Source organism: Ursus maritimus, unplaced genomic scaffold, assembly GCF_017311325.1.
Source record: "Ursus maritimus isolate PB19 unplaced genomic scaffold, ASM1731132v1 scaffold_5, whole genome shotgun sequence".
In the NCBI taxonomy this organism is placed as follows: domain Eukaryota; kingdom Metazoa; phylum Chordata; class Mammalia; order Carnivora; family Ursidae; genus Ursus; species Ursus maritimus.
Window position 1 is genome coordinate 18,877,558 of NW_024426663.1, and position 14,992 is coordinate 18,892,549.

At 37.7% G+C, this 14,992-nt stretch overlaps 1 protein-coding gene across 1 annotated transcript in view; it reads right to left on the reverse strand.

The window, feature by feature from the left end:
- Window positions 1–14,992, reverse strand: part of ADGRV1 (adhesion G protein-coupled receptor V1) — a 471,428-nt gene that overhangs the window by 304,473 nt on the left and 151,963 nt on the right. Inside the window, exons 70-75 of the mRNA XM_008700836.2 lie at window positions 14,509–14,652; window positions 11,948–12,122; window positions 11,150–11,285; window positions 8,201–9,309; window positions 4,798–4,915; window positions 3,713–3,884 (exon numbers count right to left, since the gene is read on the reverse strand). Of these exons, the coding sequence (XP_008699058.2) occupies window positions 3,713–3,884; window positions 4,798–4,915; window positions 8,201–9,309; window positions 11,150–11,285; window positions 11,948–12,122; window positions 14,509–14,652 (1,854 nt within the window). The remainder of the gene's footprint in view (window positions 1–3,712; window positions 3,885–4,797; window positions 4,916–8,200; window positions 9,310–11,149; window positions 11,286–11,947; window positions 12,123–14,508; window positions 14,653–14,992) is intronic.

Sequence of the window (14,992 nt, forward strand, 5' to 3'; positions counted from 1 at the left end):
CAAAGTCTTTGTAAATTTAGAAAAATAAGAATTCTAAATTGAGGGGAGCCTGGGTGGCTCCATCATTTAAGCGTCTGATTCTTGATTTTGGCTCAGGTCATGATCCCAGATTCCTGAGATCAAGCCCCAAATCAGGCTCTAAGCTGACATCGGATCCTGCTTGAGATTTGCTCTCTCCCTCTGCCCCTCCCCCTGCTCATACTCTGTCTGTCTCTCTCAAAAAAAAAAAACAAAAAAAAAAAACAAAAAAAAGAATTCTAACCAGAGATATCAGGGTAGGCATCATGAAGGAAGTGGTATTTTGATTAGTCCCTAAGGGAGAGTTAGGAAACATGAGGTTGTGGGGGTTGAAGTCACAAAATTACTTGAAAAATGCCTAGAAAATGGCTTAAGTGTTTTCAAGTAGAATAAGATCATCAAATGTTTTGAATACTGAAATTTCAGCACAATAGAAAGTATTAGCAGCTAATGAAACTCCTTCTCATGAAAAGTAAAAAAATGATAAAATGGTAGGTTAAATTAGAAAAATCAGTAGGAATTTAATATTTTAAAATTTTATTTCCTAACTCTATCACAACCAAGGTGACCCACGGCAGCAGCACCTTTGCCAAACATCAATTCCCATGCATATCTAGAACATATATTTAGATTTCTAAAACTCTTTCTGGTGAAAGAAGTCATTCCTTGGACAGTAATTGACTAGATGTCTTCAATTGGAAAAATCAGGATGGCTACAGAACATATGTCATTGCTATAAAGCAAAAATATTTCCAGAGAGTTTTAAAGGAATATGAAAAGACAAAAGATCACCTTAATAGGACTTTTAGTGGCCATGCCGTGGCTATCTGAGTAGCAAAAAGAAGGCCATTCAGTTAGTAATTAAAATTAATTGATAGACCTAGAGGGTATTATGCTAAGAGAAATAAGTCAGACAGAAAAAGACAAATACCATATGATTTCATCACTTGTATGTGGAATGTAAAAAACAAAACAAATGAACAAACAAAAAAGCAGAAACAGACCCATAAATACAGAGAACAACCTGGTTGCTGTCAGAGAGGAAGGGGTGGGGGATGGGCAAAATGGGAGAAGGGGAGTGGGAGATACAGGCTTCTGGTTATGGAATGAATAAGTCACAAGGATAAATGATACAGCATAAGGAACATAGTCAATGATACTGTAATAGCATTATATGATGACTAGTGGTAGCTATACTCACGGTGAGCATAGTATAACTTATAGACTTGTTGAATCACTATGTTATATTTGAAACTAATGTAGCATTGTGTGTCAATAAAAAATAAAATTTTTTTAATTAAAAAAAACAGTTGAATTTGAGTCTCTAAGGGTACTTCAGGGAGAAAATTTACTGTAGTGTATAAAAAAGTGGTTATAATGGAAAAGTGTGAATATAATAGTGTGTACTTAATATTTTATTAATTTTAATTTGAAGAAGAGTATTAACATACTTGGACATTTATGTCTTTGATTAAGTATGTATTCATTTACTAAAGAATGATAAACATTCTTTCTATATGTAAGTAGGAAGGAGCTACCAAAAAAATTGTGAATAAAATAATCCTTCCTAGAAAGAGTAAGAATTGTACCAAGAATAGCAGTAAAGTATTAGGACCTATGAAACACATATAAATGAAGATGAAAACAAGTCAGAAGTGAAAGAATGCTGGTAGTTGCGTGCAAGTTGAAAGACGGCACAACTGTGTGTTCCATTGTCACAGAAGAGATGAGCTAAAAGGGATGTACTAAGAACACAGGTTTGTTATCTCATCTTTTATTAGATGAAGCCTCTACGTTGCCCTCCTAAATACAACAAGATACTAAAAAGGCAGGTGCATATTTCTAATACCTCAAATAGACCAGCTCCATATTCAAGAGTAATAGGGCAGGGTGCATGGGTGACTCAGTCAGTTAAGTGTCTACCTTTGGCTCAGGTCATGATCCCAGGGTCCTGGGATCAAGCCTTGTATCAGGCTCCCTGCTCAGCGGGGAGTCTGCTTCTCTTTACCCCTCCCCCTGCTCGTGCTCTCCCCCTCTCAAATAAATAAATAAATAAATAAATATATATATATATATATATATATTGTTAATGTAAAGCTGGCCCTGCGAAGTTCAAAGAACAAATCATTCTGGAGAAAACACATGGTGTTAAGAAAAATCAACCTGTACGGCATGAACTTAAAAAAATATATAATGATCTAAAAAGTGAAGTCCTAAGATAGATCCCAACCAGATGACCAGCAATTCTCATTTGTAACAACTTTAGACAAGAACCAGGACCCATAATCCCAACAAAGAACAAAGCGGTGATAACCAAGAATATGTAACCTTCTGAAATAAGTATTATTCCTCTTTTGGAACCAGTAAAATTATTACAGTTCCAGGAAGGTCTGAAAATAAGTACTACTGTAACCTTAGAGAAAATCAATATACCTGGTACAGTAATCCTCAGAAAGTGAAAAAACAAGTAGAGAAAAAAAATGAAAAAAAAATAAATCTACAATATTGTTATTTAGAATGGATTTAAGCATAGTTACATGTTTTGAAATGATTGCACTTGTGCATGCTTTTCTGTGGTTTAAAGTGTCTGGCATGGACAAAAAAACGATGAAACAGTATTATTTCTAGTTTTTGTATTAAGTATTTGAGTTTAATAAACTAAATAGTAGACCAAAAAAAAAAAAAAAAAAAAAACCACTATCGAGTGCTCCTTAGGCATTTAATTATCACATTAAAAAAAAAAAAAAAAGGTCACGGGGCGCCTGGGTGGCACAGCGGTTAAGCGTCTGCCTTCAGCTCAGGGCGTGATCCCGGCGTTGTGGGATCAAGCCCCACATCAGGCTCCTCCACTATGAGCCTGCTTCTTCCTCTCCCACTCCCCCTGCTTGTGTTCCCTCTCTCACTGGCTGTCTCTATCTCTGTCGAATAAATAAATAAAATCTTTTAAAAAAAAATAAAAAATAAAAAAATAAAAAGGTCACACACATTTACTAAATGACTTCAGCTCTGGTAAGTTGGCAGTGACTAATACCATATGAATAATGCAGATTCCCATGGAAAGACAGGGGCATGCTTGTCTCCTAAGTGCCATGTGCAACATGAATGCATAGAAATTTATCCAAATGCTCAGCAAGCATGGCCTCAGTACTTCTTTAGTAGATCAAAGCTGAACTCTCTAACTAAATATGAATAAAGAATGAGAAAACTTTCATTCTATGGGTGAAATCTATGGATATAATATGATTTGGCCAAAACTACAAGTATGATAAGAGCATTAACATTAAACATTCAGAGTAATCACAGAGTTTTTTTTCAGAGATATTAAACTGGCTGAAAAGGACTCAAGGGATCATTCACACAAGGAGCACGTGGTCCAGAAGAATCTTGGAAATGACAAAAAACAGAAATGGAGAAACCTGATGAGCTTTTCATATTACTATTGAGCTATTATTGGCATATAACACTGTATTAGTTCTAGGTGCACAACTGATGAGCTTACTAAAAAATTCATAATTCAATAATGTGTAAATCTTAAGTCTATTATCCAGAAAAGAGATTTAGATATTATGGCTAGGCGAGACACAAAGGATCTCTACATAACCAATGTGTAAGTTTCAACAAAGTGACTTTAAATTGACTAATTCTAAAGAAATGTAATTAGAAGTTGAAAATACAGTTCCTCCCCACTTCTTACCTTCCCCGGTTTGAGCTCAATGGTGATTATACACTTCGTTTGACCCACTGTACAGGTCGTGGTCCCGGACACAGATAGAAGTTCATCCATCAGGTTCACACCATCTTTCTCGAGCATGGCTGCTGTTTTGTTAAATGTGACTCGCCAAAAAACCTTGACATCTTCAAAGGCCCTAGGAACAAAGCAACACCTATGCAAATGGGTCTAACGTGTCAACACCATGCTAAGTGTACTTCTTCCACCCAAAGCACAGCACTTCCTTGACCACGGATAATGCTGAAAATAACCAGTTCTCCTCATTACAGTTAAGAAATTAAGGCCAGAATTTAGGTGGCATTCTTCCACTACACTCTATTCAATACTAAGTTTTTCTTAAACTACTATGTATCAAGAATGTGGAAACAAATAATACTTTTCTGCCTATTATGCCTATTGTGTACCAGAAATATGAGAATAAAAATTATAGGGTACCCCTGCCTTCAAGTAAATGTTCTTCATATGTCAAGAATTCTTCTAAAGGAAACACACTACTGCTAAAAATGGTTGTTATTATAAAAATAAAGGGCAAGGGATGACCTACATTTCCAGAGAATTTACACCCAAAATGGAAAAGGTCATTTATATCCACGTATGTGGGTGTATACCACACGCACGTCTGTGATGAGCATCTGGAAGATGGGTACTGGAGAGTATTAAGATGAAAGCAAAATTTTGGTACTCCAAGTCCCCCTAACATTAAACAGTTACATACGCAGAGCAATCAAATAGCAGATATGCTGAAGTGATGACTTTCGTAAGCCGACATCTGTATGGTACTTGATGAAGTACAAAATATTCAAGGTGGCCCTAAGTTAGACTCCTTAACCAAGTGTGTTAAACCACAGATTACGAACGAGAGCAAAAAAAACCCCAAAAAACATAAAACAGAACCAAAAAAAAAAGACGAGAGCATCTGAACACTGACATACCAAATTCCACACTATCTTGTATTAGCATTTCATCCTGTCTTTACCATTTTATGAATCCAAACCCGATACTGTATTGACACATAGGATGTTACATCTTCTACGTATATATCAACATACCTGTTTGGCTGCCTTGTGACAGTGAGATGCAGTCTGCTCTTATCAGCCCCTTCACCCAGCTCCAGTCCACTCTGGGACTCCTCACTGAATCCTATGATGCCATTGTGAAGATCACTCCCTGAGAAGAAAAATGGAGGGTTATAATATACTTAAGACTCTAAAAGAGTTCCTCCATGAGGCACCTGGGTGGCACAGCGGTTAAGCATCTGCCTTCGGCTCAGGGCGTGATTCTGGCATTGTGGGATCGAGCCCCACATCAGGCTCCTCCGCTGGGAGCCTGCTTCTTCCTCTCCTACTCCCCCTGCTTATGCTCCCTCTCTCGCTGGCTGTCTCTATCTCTGTCAAGTAAATAAATAGAATCTTTTAATAAATAAATAAATAAAAAATAAAAGAGCTCCTCCAGTGCTTCACTCATCTTTCCAGCACAGATGGAATAAAAGTGACAAATTACAAGTGAGTAGGGGGATTAAAATGTTTAAAGATCTTTACTAAAAATAGAGTAGAATCAAAATTAAAATATCAAGGTAGCTAACACCGGGAGAACATTAGGTTAGAAGAAAGAAAACATCAAATCCTATTCCCCACCCTGACATACATGCTCATCTCTCTCTGACATTTGATAGCCCTTTATATTTTACATATGTTGACTATTTAAAGTTATTATACCCTACTGGAGTAGTAGCAATGTTCTTATTTACTTACTACAGTATCAAGAGCAGTGTCCAGCATATTACAAGTGTTTAATGAATATTTACTGAATAATGAATTCCATTTAACTGATTTACCTTCCAATAAAAGCATTTATGTTATGCATTCAGTCGTTTGCCCCAAAGAAAAACAGAACTATTAATGAGCTCCTAAGTATCTCCGAGTAAAAGAAACACCTCTGAGCAACATTTGAGGTTACACGCACTATCATACTACAAATCGTGTTTAAGATGGAAGCAGCCTAGGGCCCACACCACACTGAAATGGTCACTCCAAATCTTTGCCAGCGCATAAACTAGCTTCTCAGACTAGAGAAATGCCAGTAAACAGTTCCTGCTGCTTTCGATTACCCAGTGGCTCAGTTTTGCAAAGTGATCCTAAAAGAATGACCCCCAAAGCAGTAAGTTTCAAAAACCACTTGTACCCATCACTGTGAAACCTGACTGCTAATTCCAAGGAGACAGAACCTCTGAAATTAGGGGTCAGGATAAGGAAAGAGAAAACCACCTAATGGTCCCGTTGGGGCAGAGCCAGTAAGCACCAGCCCCTATTCTGCAGGTCTAAAGTTTGAGAAAATGTGGAGCCTATTAATTAGGGACCATTTTGTCCTGGTGTCTCATGTGTGCCTTGTTTCCACTAGACTGCCAATCGTCATCCTTACCCATTAATCACTACGATCACTCCTTAGCCCTGCATCAGAACCTGACATCAACTTTCTTCTTCAGCAGCAATTGTTTCCTTGTCATTTTGGTGGGAATTTGGTCTCTTCAAACAGATTATAAACTTCTCACAAGCACAAGCATTTTCTTTTCCAGTCCGATAGCACTTAGCATGGTTCTATTGAATATAATACTTCCCTTACCACACCTACAATAATAAATTTGATGTCAAGTTTCTAGTAAGATGAATCAAGACTTCTAATGTGCTAATGATTAAACCCAAAACTAAACTATTTTCTCCTGATATTATTTTGAAAGTTTGTTCTAAAATCTAAATGTGAAAAGACTATGAAGATTAGCTGAAGATAAGAGGAATGGGAAAAATTAATGATGTGGTTAAGAGGGAAATACTATGTTAAAAAGCCAGGAGAGGACGATACAAATAAGGAAATGTGGAGTATATGATCATGCAAATGTACTGTAGATGTTGTCAGGTAAATTATATCACGTGACATTAAGAAGTAGGTAAGGAGTTGATCATTTGCCATCTGTGTGTCATCAATGTACCTTATGTAGGGAAGGTAAATGTTAGAGTACCTACCTCATTCAGGCTCAACTGAGTGACTGCCTGGAGAGTTAGACTGGGATATCCCTGGGATAGCAAGGAGCCTCCAGCAACTATTTTGACTGGCCTGTGCCTCTGCCAAACTAGTTGCTAAAAATTTTGACTGTCATCCCTGGTCGCATTCAAATACTTATAATTAAATATCTATGTCATGGAATGGGGGAGGAGGTCGCTGAGTCAAAATAATTTTAATAGAAAAATGTAAGTAATTCACAGTACGCTAATGTGAATCAAAATCAGTAAATAACTTGGTGAATAGAATTAGTATTTATAATTCTCAATAAACTGGAAGAACAGAAATAAATAACAATTCTGACTGGTGTAAATTTGTTGGGTCACATAAATGGAATGATGCTGGGTATAAGAGGAAGTTACACCATTGCAAAATTATGACTGATGTATTACTGAATGGCTAAAATACAATAAAAATTCTGGAAGGAGGCACCAAATCCTAACAGTGGACCATAAAGATGTTTATTCTAAAATTTTCCTTTTATAAAAGAGAAACAAGAAGAGTAGACACGAAATGATTTCATTGAGTCTCCCAATTGATGGTTGATCTGGGCTACAAATATAGGCTTCATGACATTTAGTTTTTTTTCCACTACGTTATTTTATGACGGTGTCATCTGAAACTGTAAAGCACTATGTAAAATTCTTAAATGCTTATAAAAAAGAGCAGACTAGGTAAGAATCACAAGATGGTCTTGTCAATACTCTAAATAGTGTAAGGTACTGACAAGCTGAGCTAAACCACGTTAAGAAATACAGTACAATTTCACACGAAAACTACAAACTATCAACTGAAACCTTTTAGAAGATGGAACAAGGAACTCTTTAAAAAAAGCACTGAATTTTTAAGCTATTGTAATATATACACCCACTGGTAAAAAAAAAAAAAAAAAGTTACATAAACTGCACTGGTTTAGAAGGAGAACAAAAGAAAATAGTTTTAATCTATTTCCCAACATAAAGGAAGAATTTCCTAATAATGAGACTTAGATTTTGGGGATGGATTATATTGAAAGCAGTTTGGAAATTCAGAATGAGGTTTCACAACAGGACAGGCAATCATGTGTTTGGGTAATTAAATTAAATATTTTCCCAAGGAAGAACATGGACTTACGCATTTTTAAGGTTTTCCCTATATTGTGAAGGTATAAGTTTTATAGATTGTTTAACTGGCTCGGAGCTAAGTGACATTTACAGTCCATTAAATTCTAGCTTGGCGCCTCAGAACAACATCATGAGTTCATATTATGGGTCCATGCCACAAGAAAACAATGTTTTAATGAATAACTATGAGTGAGTCAAGTAATTCACCCTCTCAAATCAAATTTAAGACAGAATAATATTATTACAAATTCTGTAGCACAAGCACATTTTTACGTCCGTTACCCCAGAGATATACCTGTAATAATGATCCTGGCAAAAGCTGCAAATCCACTGTCATCCTTCCCCTTCACAATCTGTGCTCCCCCTTGAGGGTCTGTAAGAAACACGTAGAACAATTCTTGCCCCTCAGGCTCCTCATCATCCAAAATCTGAACCAATACTTGACGTTCTCTTTCCCCATCTATAAACGTAAGGATAAGAGTGTGTTCTTCAAAATCTTCTTCTTCAGTGGCCCACGTTAGGTTGGAAATTCCACTGATATCATGAAAGGGCAATGCATTTGGTTCCTTCTGAGCAGATCTTTCACCAAAAGTTTTAACTGTGATAGTGACATTGCCAGTAGACCCACCAGTTCTTCGAATAAGAATTTCTGCAGCATTAAATGTACCATTTTTCACCTCTTCTTCAACATAAACAATAGGTGGCCCAAGACTAAATACTCCATGGACGGAAACATTTGCAGTCACAGTGGCCAGATCAGGCTTCTCAGACAAGGCAGATGTATCAGGAACGGTGACAAGTTTCTCAGGGATGGCAGATACACCAGTCGCCTCAGTAATAATGGCAACCATTTCAGTGGGCTGTGGAACAGCTGTCATCTTGGTTGTGTCAGGGTATATGGTTGAGAAGTCAGTTTCTACAGGAATGAGAGCTGTGTCAACTGCCACAGCCACAGTTGTCTTAGGGAAAGAAACATCCATTCCTGCTGGGTCGTCATTATCCAATATTGTGATCAATGCCACGCTAAAATCTTGATTCAAGCGTGGTCTCCAATCGGCATCAAACTTTTGTAATCCTTTCATTTCTACTGAAGTTAGATTAACGTAAAAAATTTCTTCTTCCTCGGGAAGCTGATCGTTTATAATGATTATTTCAAAATCCACCTCAGGTTGGAATTTTTGAAAAAGCAGATCCCCATTCTGAACAGGCTCAAAGTCCTCCACGGGCTTTGCACTTCCTGCCGCTGTCTGGTAGGAAACTTTAACAAGATCACCATGGAACCCAAACAGTCTTTGGACATATAATCTGATCATCTGTGTATCCTCTGACACCATGACATTTCTAGAACTAGGGGAAAACTGAAAGACTCCCATTGGTTCAATTTCAGCAAAGGTGAAACCTGATCTAGAAAAAAAAATGAAAGAACTGATAAGAAATAGGAATACCATTGCAGAGATTCATTTTTCAAATATTTAAGGTGCTTCTCATGAGGGCATCTTAAGGATGGCATGCCCTTTCAAATTCCCTGAAACCCTACTTACTTATTGATGAATATACCAGAACACACAAAATATAAGAACAGAAGCTGCAATTGTGGGTGACAAGCCCTGACAAGCTGTAGGACAGTGAAAAGCTTATAGGTTTCTCTCTGTTTCTCCAGTTTATCCCAGAGAAGCTTTCTGAAGAATCTGAAATACCAGGCTCTCTCCTATGATCAGTACACAGGGAGCCAAGAACTCAAGATTCTTGGATGTCAGCCAGATTTCTTATCTACCAAATAGAAATAGTTGTCTCTATTAGATGCGAAATCCTTGCTTCTTCCAGGTGGCCAGTAGTGGAACTATTCTCTCACACAATTGTTGCTACAATTTTACACACGACTTTGAAGAAACATCCATGATTGAGTGATTTAGATTCATCCTTAGCTTTTCCCTACGCAGTTTTGTTGGGAGTTAAAAGCTTCGCCAGAGCTAACACAGGTGGCCCATCAAGGGAGTTCAGGCCACAGACATAAATTTTCTTTCGCTGCAGGGTTTTGTTTTTTATGTTTTTAATCAGTTTTTTAATCCCTTAGGGAGGACACCCCAGAGCTCATGACTCTCTAGTGTCAAGCACCCATCACTCAACACATAGCATTGTGGTTAAGAGCTCAGACAGTAGAAGACAACCTGGATTTAAATCATGGTCCCAACCTTAATAGGTGTGTGATACTGGGTCTGTTACATATCTGTGAGTCCTTTCTTCATCTAATGGGACTAACAATAATATCCATGTCATATGGCTATTGTGAAGAGTAATAGTAAAGACACACACACATATATATATACACATACACACACATAAAATATATATAAGACATATATAACACATATATACATATAAACCAAATATGTACGTATGAATTATATATATATATAAAATATCTTAAAGCAATGTCTGGTCTAGCTGTTAACTATTGCTATTGTTAAAGGCATTTAAATTTGTTACCCAGCAAGACATTCTGTGGCCAAACATTTTTTAAATTGCATATGTATAATCTAAAACCATATTTGATTTTGCCACTATCTCCTACACCTAAACACGTATACGAACATATGTGAACACACACTGATGTTGCTTGCACTTTTCTGCCATTTTCCAAGTAAGTAAACGAAGAACAGAAAGATCAGGTAACTTTCCCAAAGTCACACAGCAAGTAAGAGGCAGAGCCAGGACTAAATTCATGAATCTACCTCTAAGGTCTGCCTTCTACTCTTTTGATCAAGCCCATCCGAGGTATGAGAAAAGTAAACTGCTTTTGGCTGGGACATATTTATCTGCAAATATACTGATTTAAATTAAACTCAAAAGAGCCACTGATACAAGTCACATTATAACCCTGCTATAATGCTGATTCTTCTTCTTAATCCCTTGGGAAAATTAGGTATGTTTCAGCAGATACTCAGAAGACAGACTCCTTTAATAATAGGTGACTTTGCCATCACAGTTCTTATTGGAGATGTTACTCCAGACCAACACTACTGAGTGAGAGGTCAGGGAGAATGCTCTTCAAAGCAAGCAATGGGCGGTGGGCCTACGAAAGTCAGCTTCCCTCCGTGGCATGCAGGCCCTGTGTGGCTCTACACTCAAAGTGTTTTCGCATCTGCTTCAAGGAAAGTGAACCTTGTGTCTTCTTCTGTTTCAACTGATAAATTCCAGATTATTCCTCAGAGACGGTGTTGGTTGAGAATCAAGCCCGTCTTACCGAAGTTGAGCCCCACCAGGGGCACTGCTCTGTACTCCTGAGAGGTGAAGAACAAAGGCCTCCGGCCGACCAGGACTGGGAAATGTCCACAGCAAGACTCCTTTCCTTTGTTCTCCATGGGAAAATGAAAGGCTCCCTGAATGGGAATAGGAGAAGAGAAGCAGGGTATTATTTCTGAGTTCTTACACTGGGATTCAACTCTTGAAAATGTAGCAAAATAGAGTCTTTTCCAGAATTTTATGACAGTCTACAAAAGGTAACACATTTAAAAAGTTGGAGAGAGGGGTACGTGAACTGAAAGAAAGGTCCCTACACCAAAATTTTGCCTCCCCCCGTCTATTCTGCAGAGTAGAGGTCAAGTCATCTAACAGGTACATCTCACTGACCCTCACAGAGCTAACGGGATAATAAAAACACAAAGAAGATGAAGCCACAGCTGCTCTATTGTCAGCAATATTCCAGTGAACACGTAAATGAATACAAAGGCGTGCCTTTTTTGATTATTGTACAGGTCACATTATATTTTTAGAACTACTTTTAACAAACTCCTAATATATCAACAGAGTAGTCAGCTTAGTGACCACGGTTTCCAGGTGCCATACGAAGTTTTTAATTTGACTGAATAAAGTTTCTCGTTTTTACCAAGTAGACTGTGCAACTCTGATCACTAAAATATGGGAGCACTGTATGAGAAAACAAACAGTTCATTATCCAGAGTACGGATGAGCCAAGAAAATTAGTGGCCAACCACACATCTCTACATTCTACAGGGAAGATCTCAGCAAAGCGATGACTCACCTAGTTTTGGGGTCATGTTGCCAACAACAAGGAATTCGGGGACTTCTAACCCAGGAGCATATCCAGCCACCCAGGCAACCATGAGAGAGCCGTACGTGCCTCTCCTAGAAATCACAACTTGGCTTGTTCCCGCAGTGATGTCCGTGAGTGCAAAAGCCGTAGATTCAAATCCAACCTGAGGAAAAACAAGTTAAGAATATTTTATTTCCCCCTAAAGGTCCCCGTTTTCTGAAGAGCGAGTTAAAAGTCAACTTTCTCTTTGTTTACACAACATATTTTCTTGTTTTAAAATATATTCAATGAAAAATATATTCTATTAAAGAGTAACGCTTGAGAAATGACATCTGAGACTTGGAAACTTATTCTATTTTATAATTCTGATTATGGTTTATACTTTTTTTTATCAAAATGAAATCCTTTGAATTTATAATACCCAAAAAAGATAAGTGTAATTATGGTCATATGAAAGCAAAAGATCAAAAACGGAATTTTAATATGACTTGTCTGTGGGTTTTTGTGGAACCTGGTTTATCTAGAACTGAGATCTGACATCTTTCTAAGATATAATAATAAATTCTTCATTTATAAAATGAGCATCATGAACTAGATTTTCTGTTAAGGTTCTTTCCAGCTCTTTGATTCAATTTAATTGTTTTTTGGAAGATCAGGAATGTCCAAAGATTTTTTTTAAATAATCATCTTTTTCATCCATATCAAGTAAGATCTTCTTTTAAGGGCAATCTTCTCAAGGAACCCTGGATTTAAAAATGACTTACAGATGAAATAAGGTCTAGCCAATAAGTAAAAATAAAACTAGATTCCTGGCTTCACATCGTGATTTGGATAACTTAATTTACCTCTTTTGGTCCTAATGTCTATAAATTGGCATACCATATGATTGACAGTTCTATATTAAGACTCATTCTCCCCATTTTTTTTAAGAGGGGGGGAGAGGCAGAGAATCTTAAGCAGGCTCCACGCCCAGCACAGAGCCCGATGCGGGGTCAGATCCCATGACCCTGGGATCATGACCTGGGTGGAAATAAAGAGTTGGATGCTTAACCGACTGAGTCACCCAGACATCCCATATCCTCCCCATTTTAAATTGGAAAGGAAAGTAGCAGAAAAGTCAGAGAAGGTACCCCAGGAAAGCTTCTGGAGCTACAGAAAAGAAAAAGAAAATAAAAACAAAAACGAAACTTCAATGTGACACCAGCCTAGATTCCCTACTACAGTGAGGCTTTTGCTTAGTAATTGTCAAAACCTTTGGTATATCTAAGATAATGCTTGCAACATGGCTAGAGGCTGTTTGAAAGTGTCCTAGCCACCTATCTCTTTCTCTCTCTCTCTCTCTCTCTCTCTCTCTCTCTCTCACACACACACACACACACACACACACAAGTACTGGTAAGAAGTACAGAGGATACACCAAGGACAGGAATACATCCTGACTGGCCTCAATCTTGCCCTTCGAGGTGATACGTGTTGTAACCATGTGCATGAACAACGAGTAGGGAATATTTTGCTATGCCAAATGAATGGTTCGTGTGCAAAGGAATCCTTTTTTTATAACCTGTGTGCAAAAAGAAGACAACAAAACTTCAAAGTATTAAGTTCTAGTCCTCCATTCCCTCTTGAACAGATGAGGTGCAGGAGGAAAAAAACGCACTCTTCTTCTCAGTTATTTTTAATGCTGATGAATTCCATTTAGGGGACAAAGCAAATTCATTCCTTGTGGAGAAGCAGTCCAGGAGGGGGTTTCTGAAAAGCACATCCTTAATGGTCGGAGACCCTGTTACACAAGCTTCTGGCTAGACCTGGCTATCATTTGTGTAGACTACACATCCATATACTGGACTAGGCCTGCCTTAACCAAGCTGAAGGAGCCCCCATCTGAAGGAACAGGATGCAATGCTATCCCATCATGGTCTCAAAAATACACACATTACCATGAGCCAAAGACAATAGCCCTGTCTTGCTCCTACATTGACAGAACCGGCCTACACAGAAAGAAAAGCCCTTAAGTTATTTTTTGTTCTCCTGTGAACTTCTGAAATTATCAGGAAACAATCTTTCCCACACTGAACTCTGGTGGAAGATTCAAATATTTAGGGGCAACCATGTCGCAGGATCTCATCACTAGAATTTATCTCCATCAGCACGAACTTGTAAAAGACAAATAATCACAATGTTGGTAAATGAAAAAGTCTGAAATATTAACTGATGCTTTGTTCTAATTTTAATTTTGTAGCATAAAATACCTTAATATTAAATACTCAATAAAAACCTAAAAAACCGGGAAATTTTGATTCTAAATGACCATAATTGAAAAAATTCTTATATTCAAATTCTACAGGACACAAACTTTCTAAATCTCCAAAAAGGAAAATTTCAAAACTTGGCAAATTATTTTCATATAATGTATCCATAATGTCTACTTTGATATTGATTTAAGAAAATAGCAATTTTGAGAAAATTTATGTCTAAGAATCTTTTTAGGCCTTCTTATGAATGCTGCCCTCTAGTGGTTCCTGGATGGTTCCACATTCAGGACCAATTACCTGAGAATTAGCGGCTTTCTCGGGGACAGGAAGGACAGCAGATTTAGCTTCTTGGAGAATTTTTGGCATGTCATAGAAACGTCCACTGACAAGCATCGCAGTTACCAGTTGCAAGGTGAAATTAGAGCCCAGGGATAGGAAGACCTACAAACAAACAAGATCAATGACTTTTTTAGTAGGAAAAAATAATTTTCAGAGGAAAATACTGACATTTGACATGAGTCATTAGCACACTGCCTCAGAGTCCTTTTGTACAGTTTCATCAATATATGCCTTTCCCCCCAGGTTATGAAACAAATCACCAGCATGAAGACTGTGGGGTGATGAGTGACACACTGCAAAAAACACAAATTTACAAATTCTCCATGTGTGCCCAAATGGCCTCAAGAATGATGAGAATCACAGAAGTAGTGTTAGTAATAGAATGAATCATGTACCGCAGGAATGAAAGAGCTCACTGGAGAACAGAGTCAGCTCCTAAAAG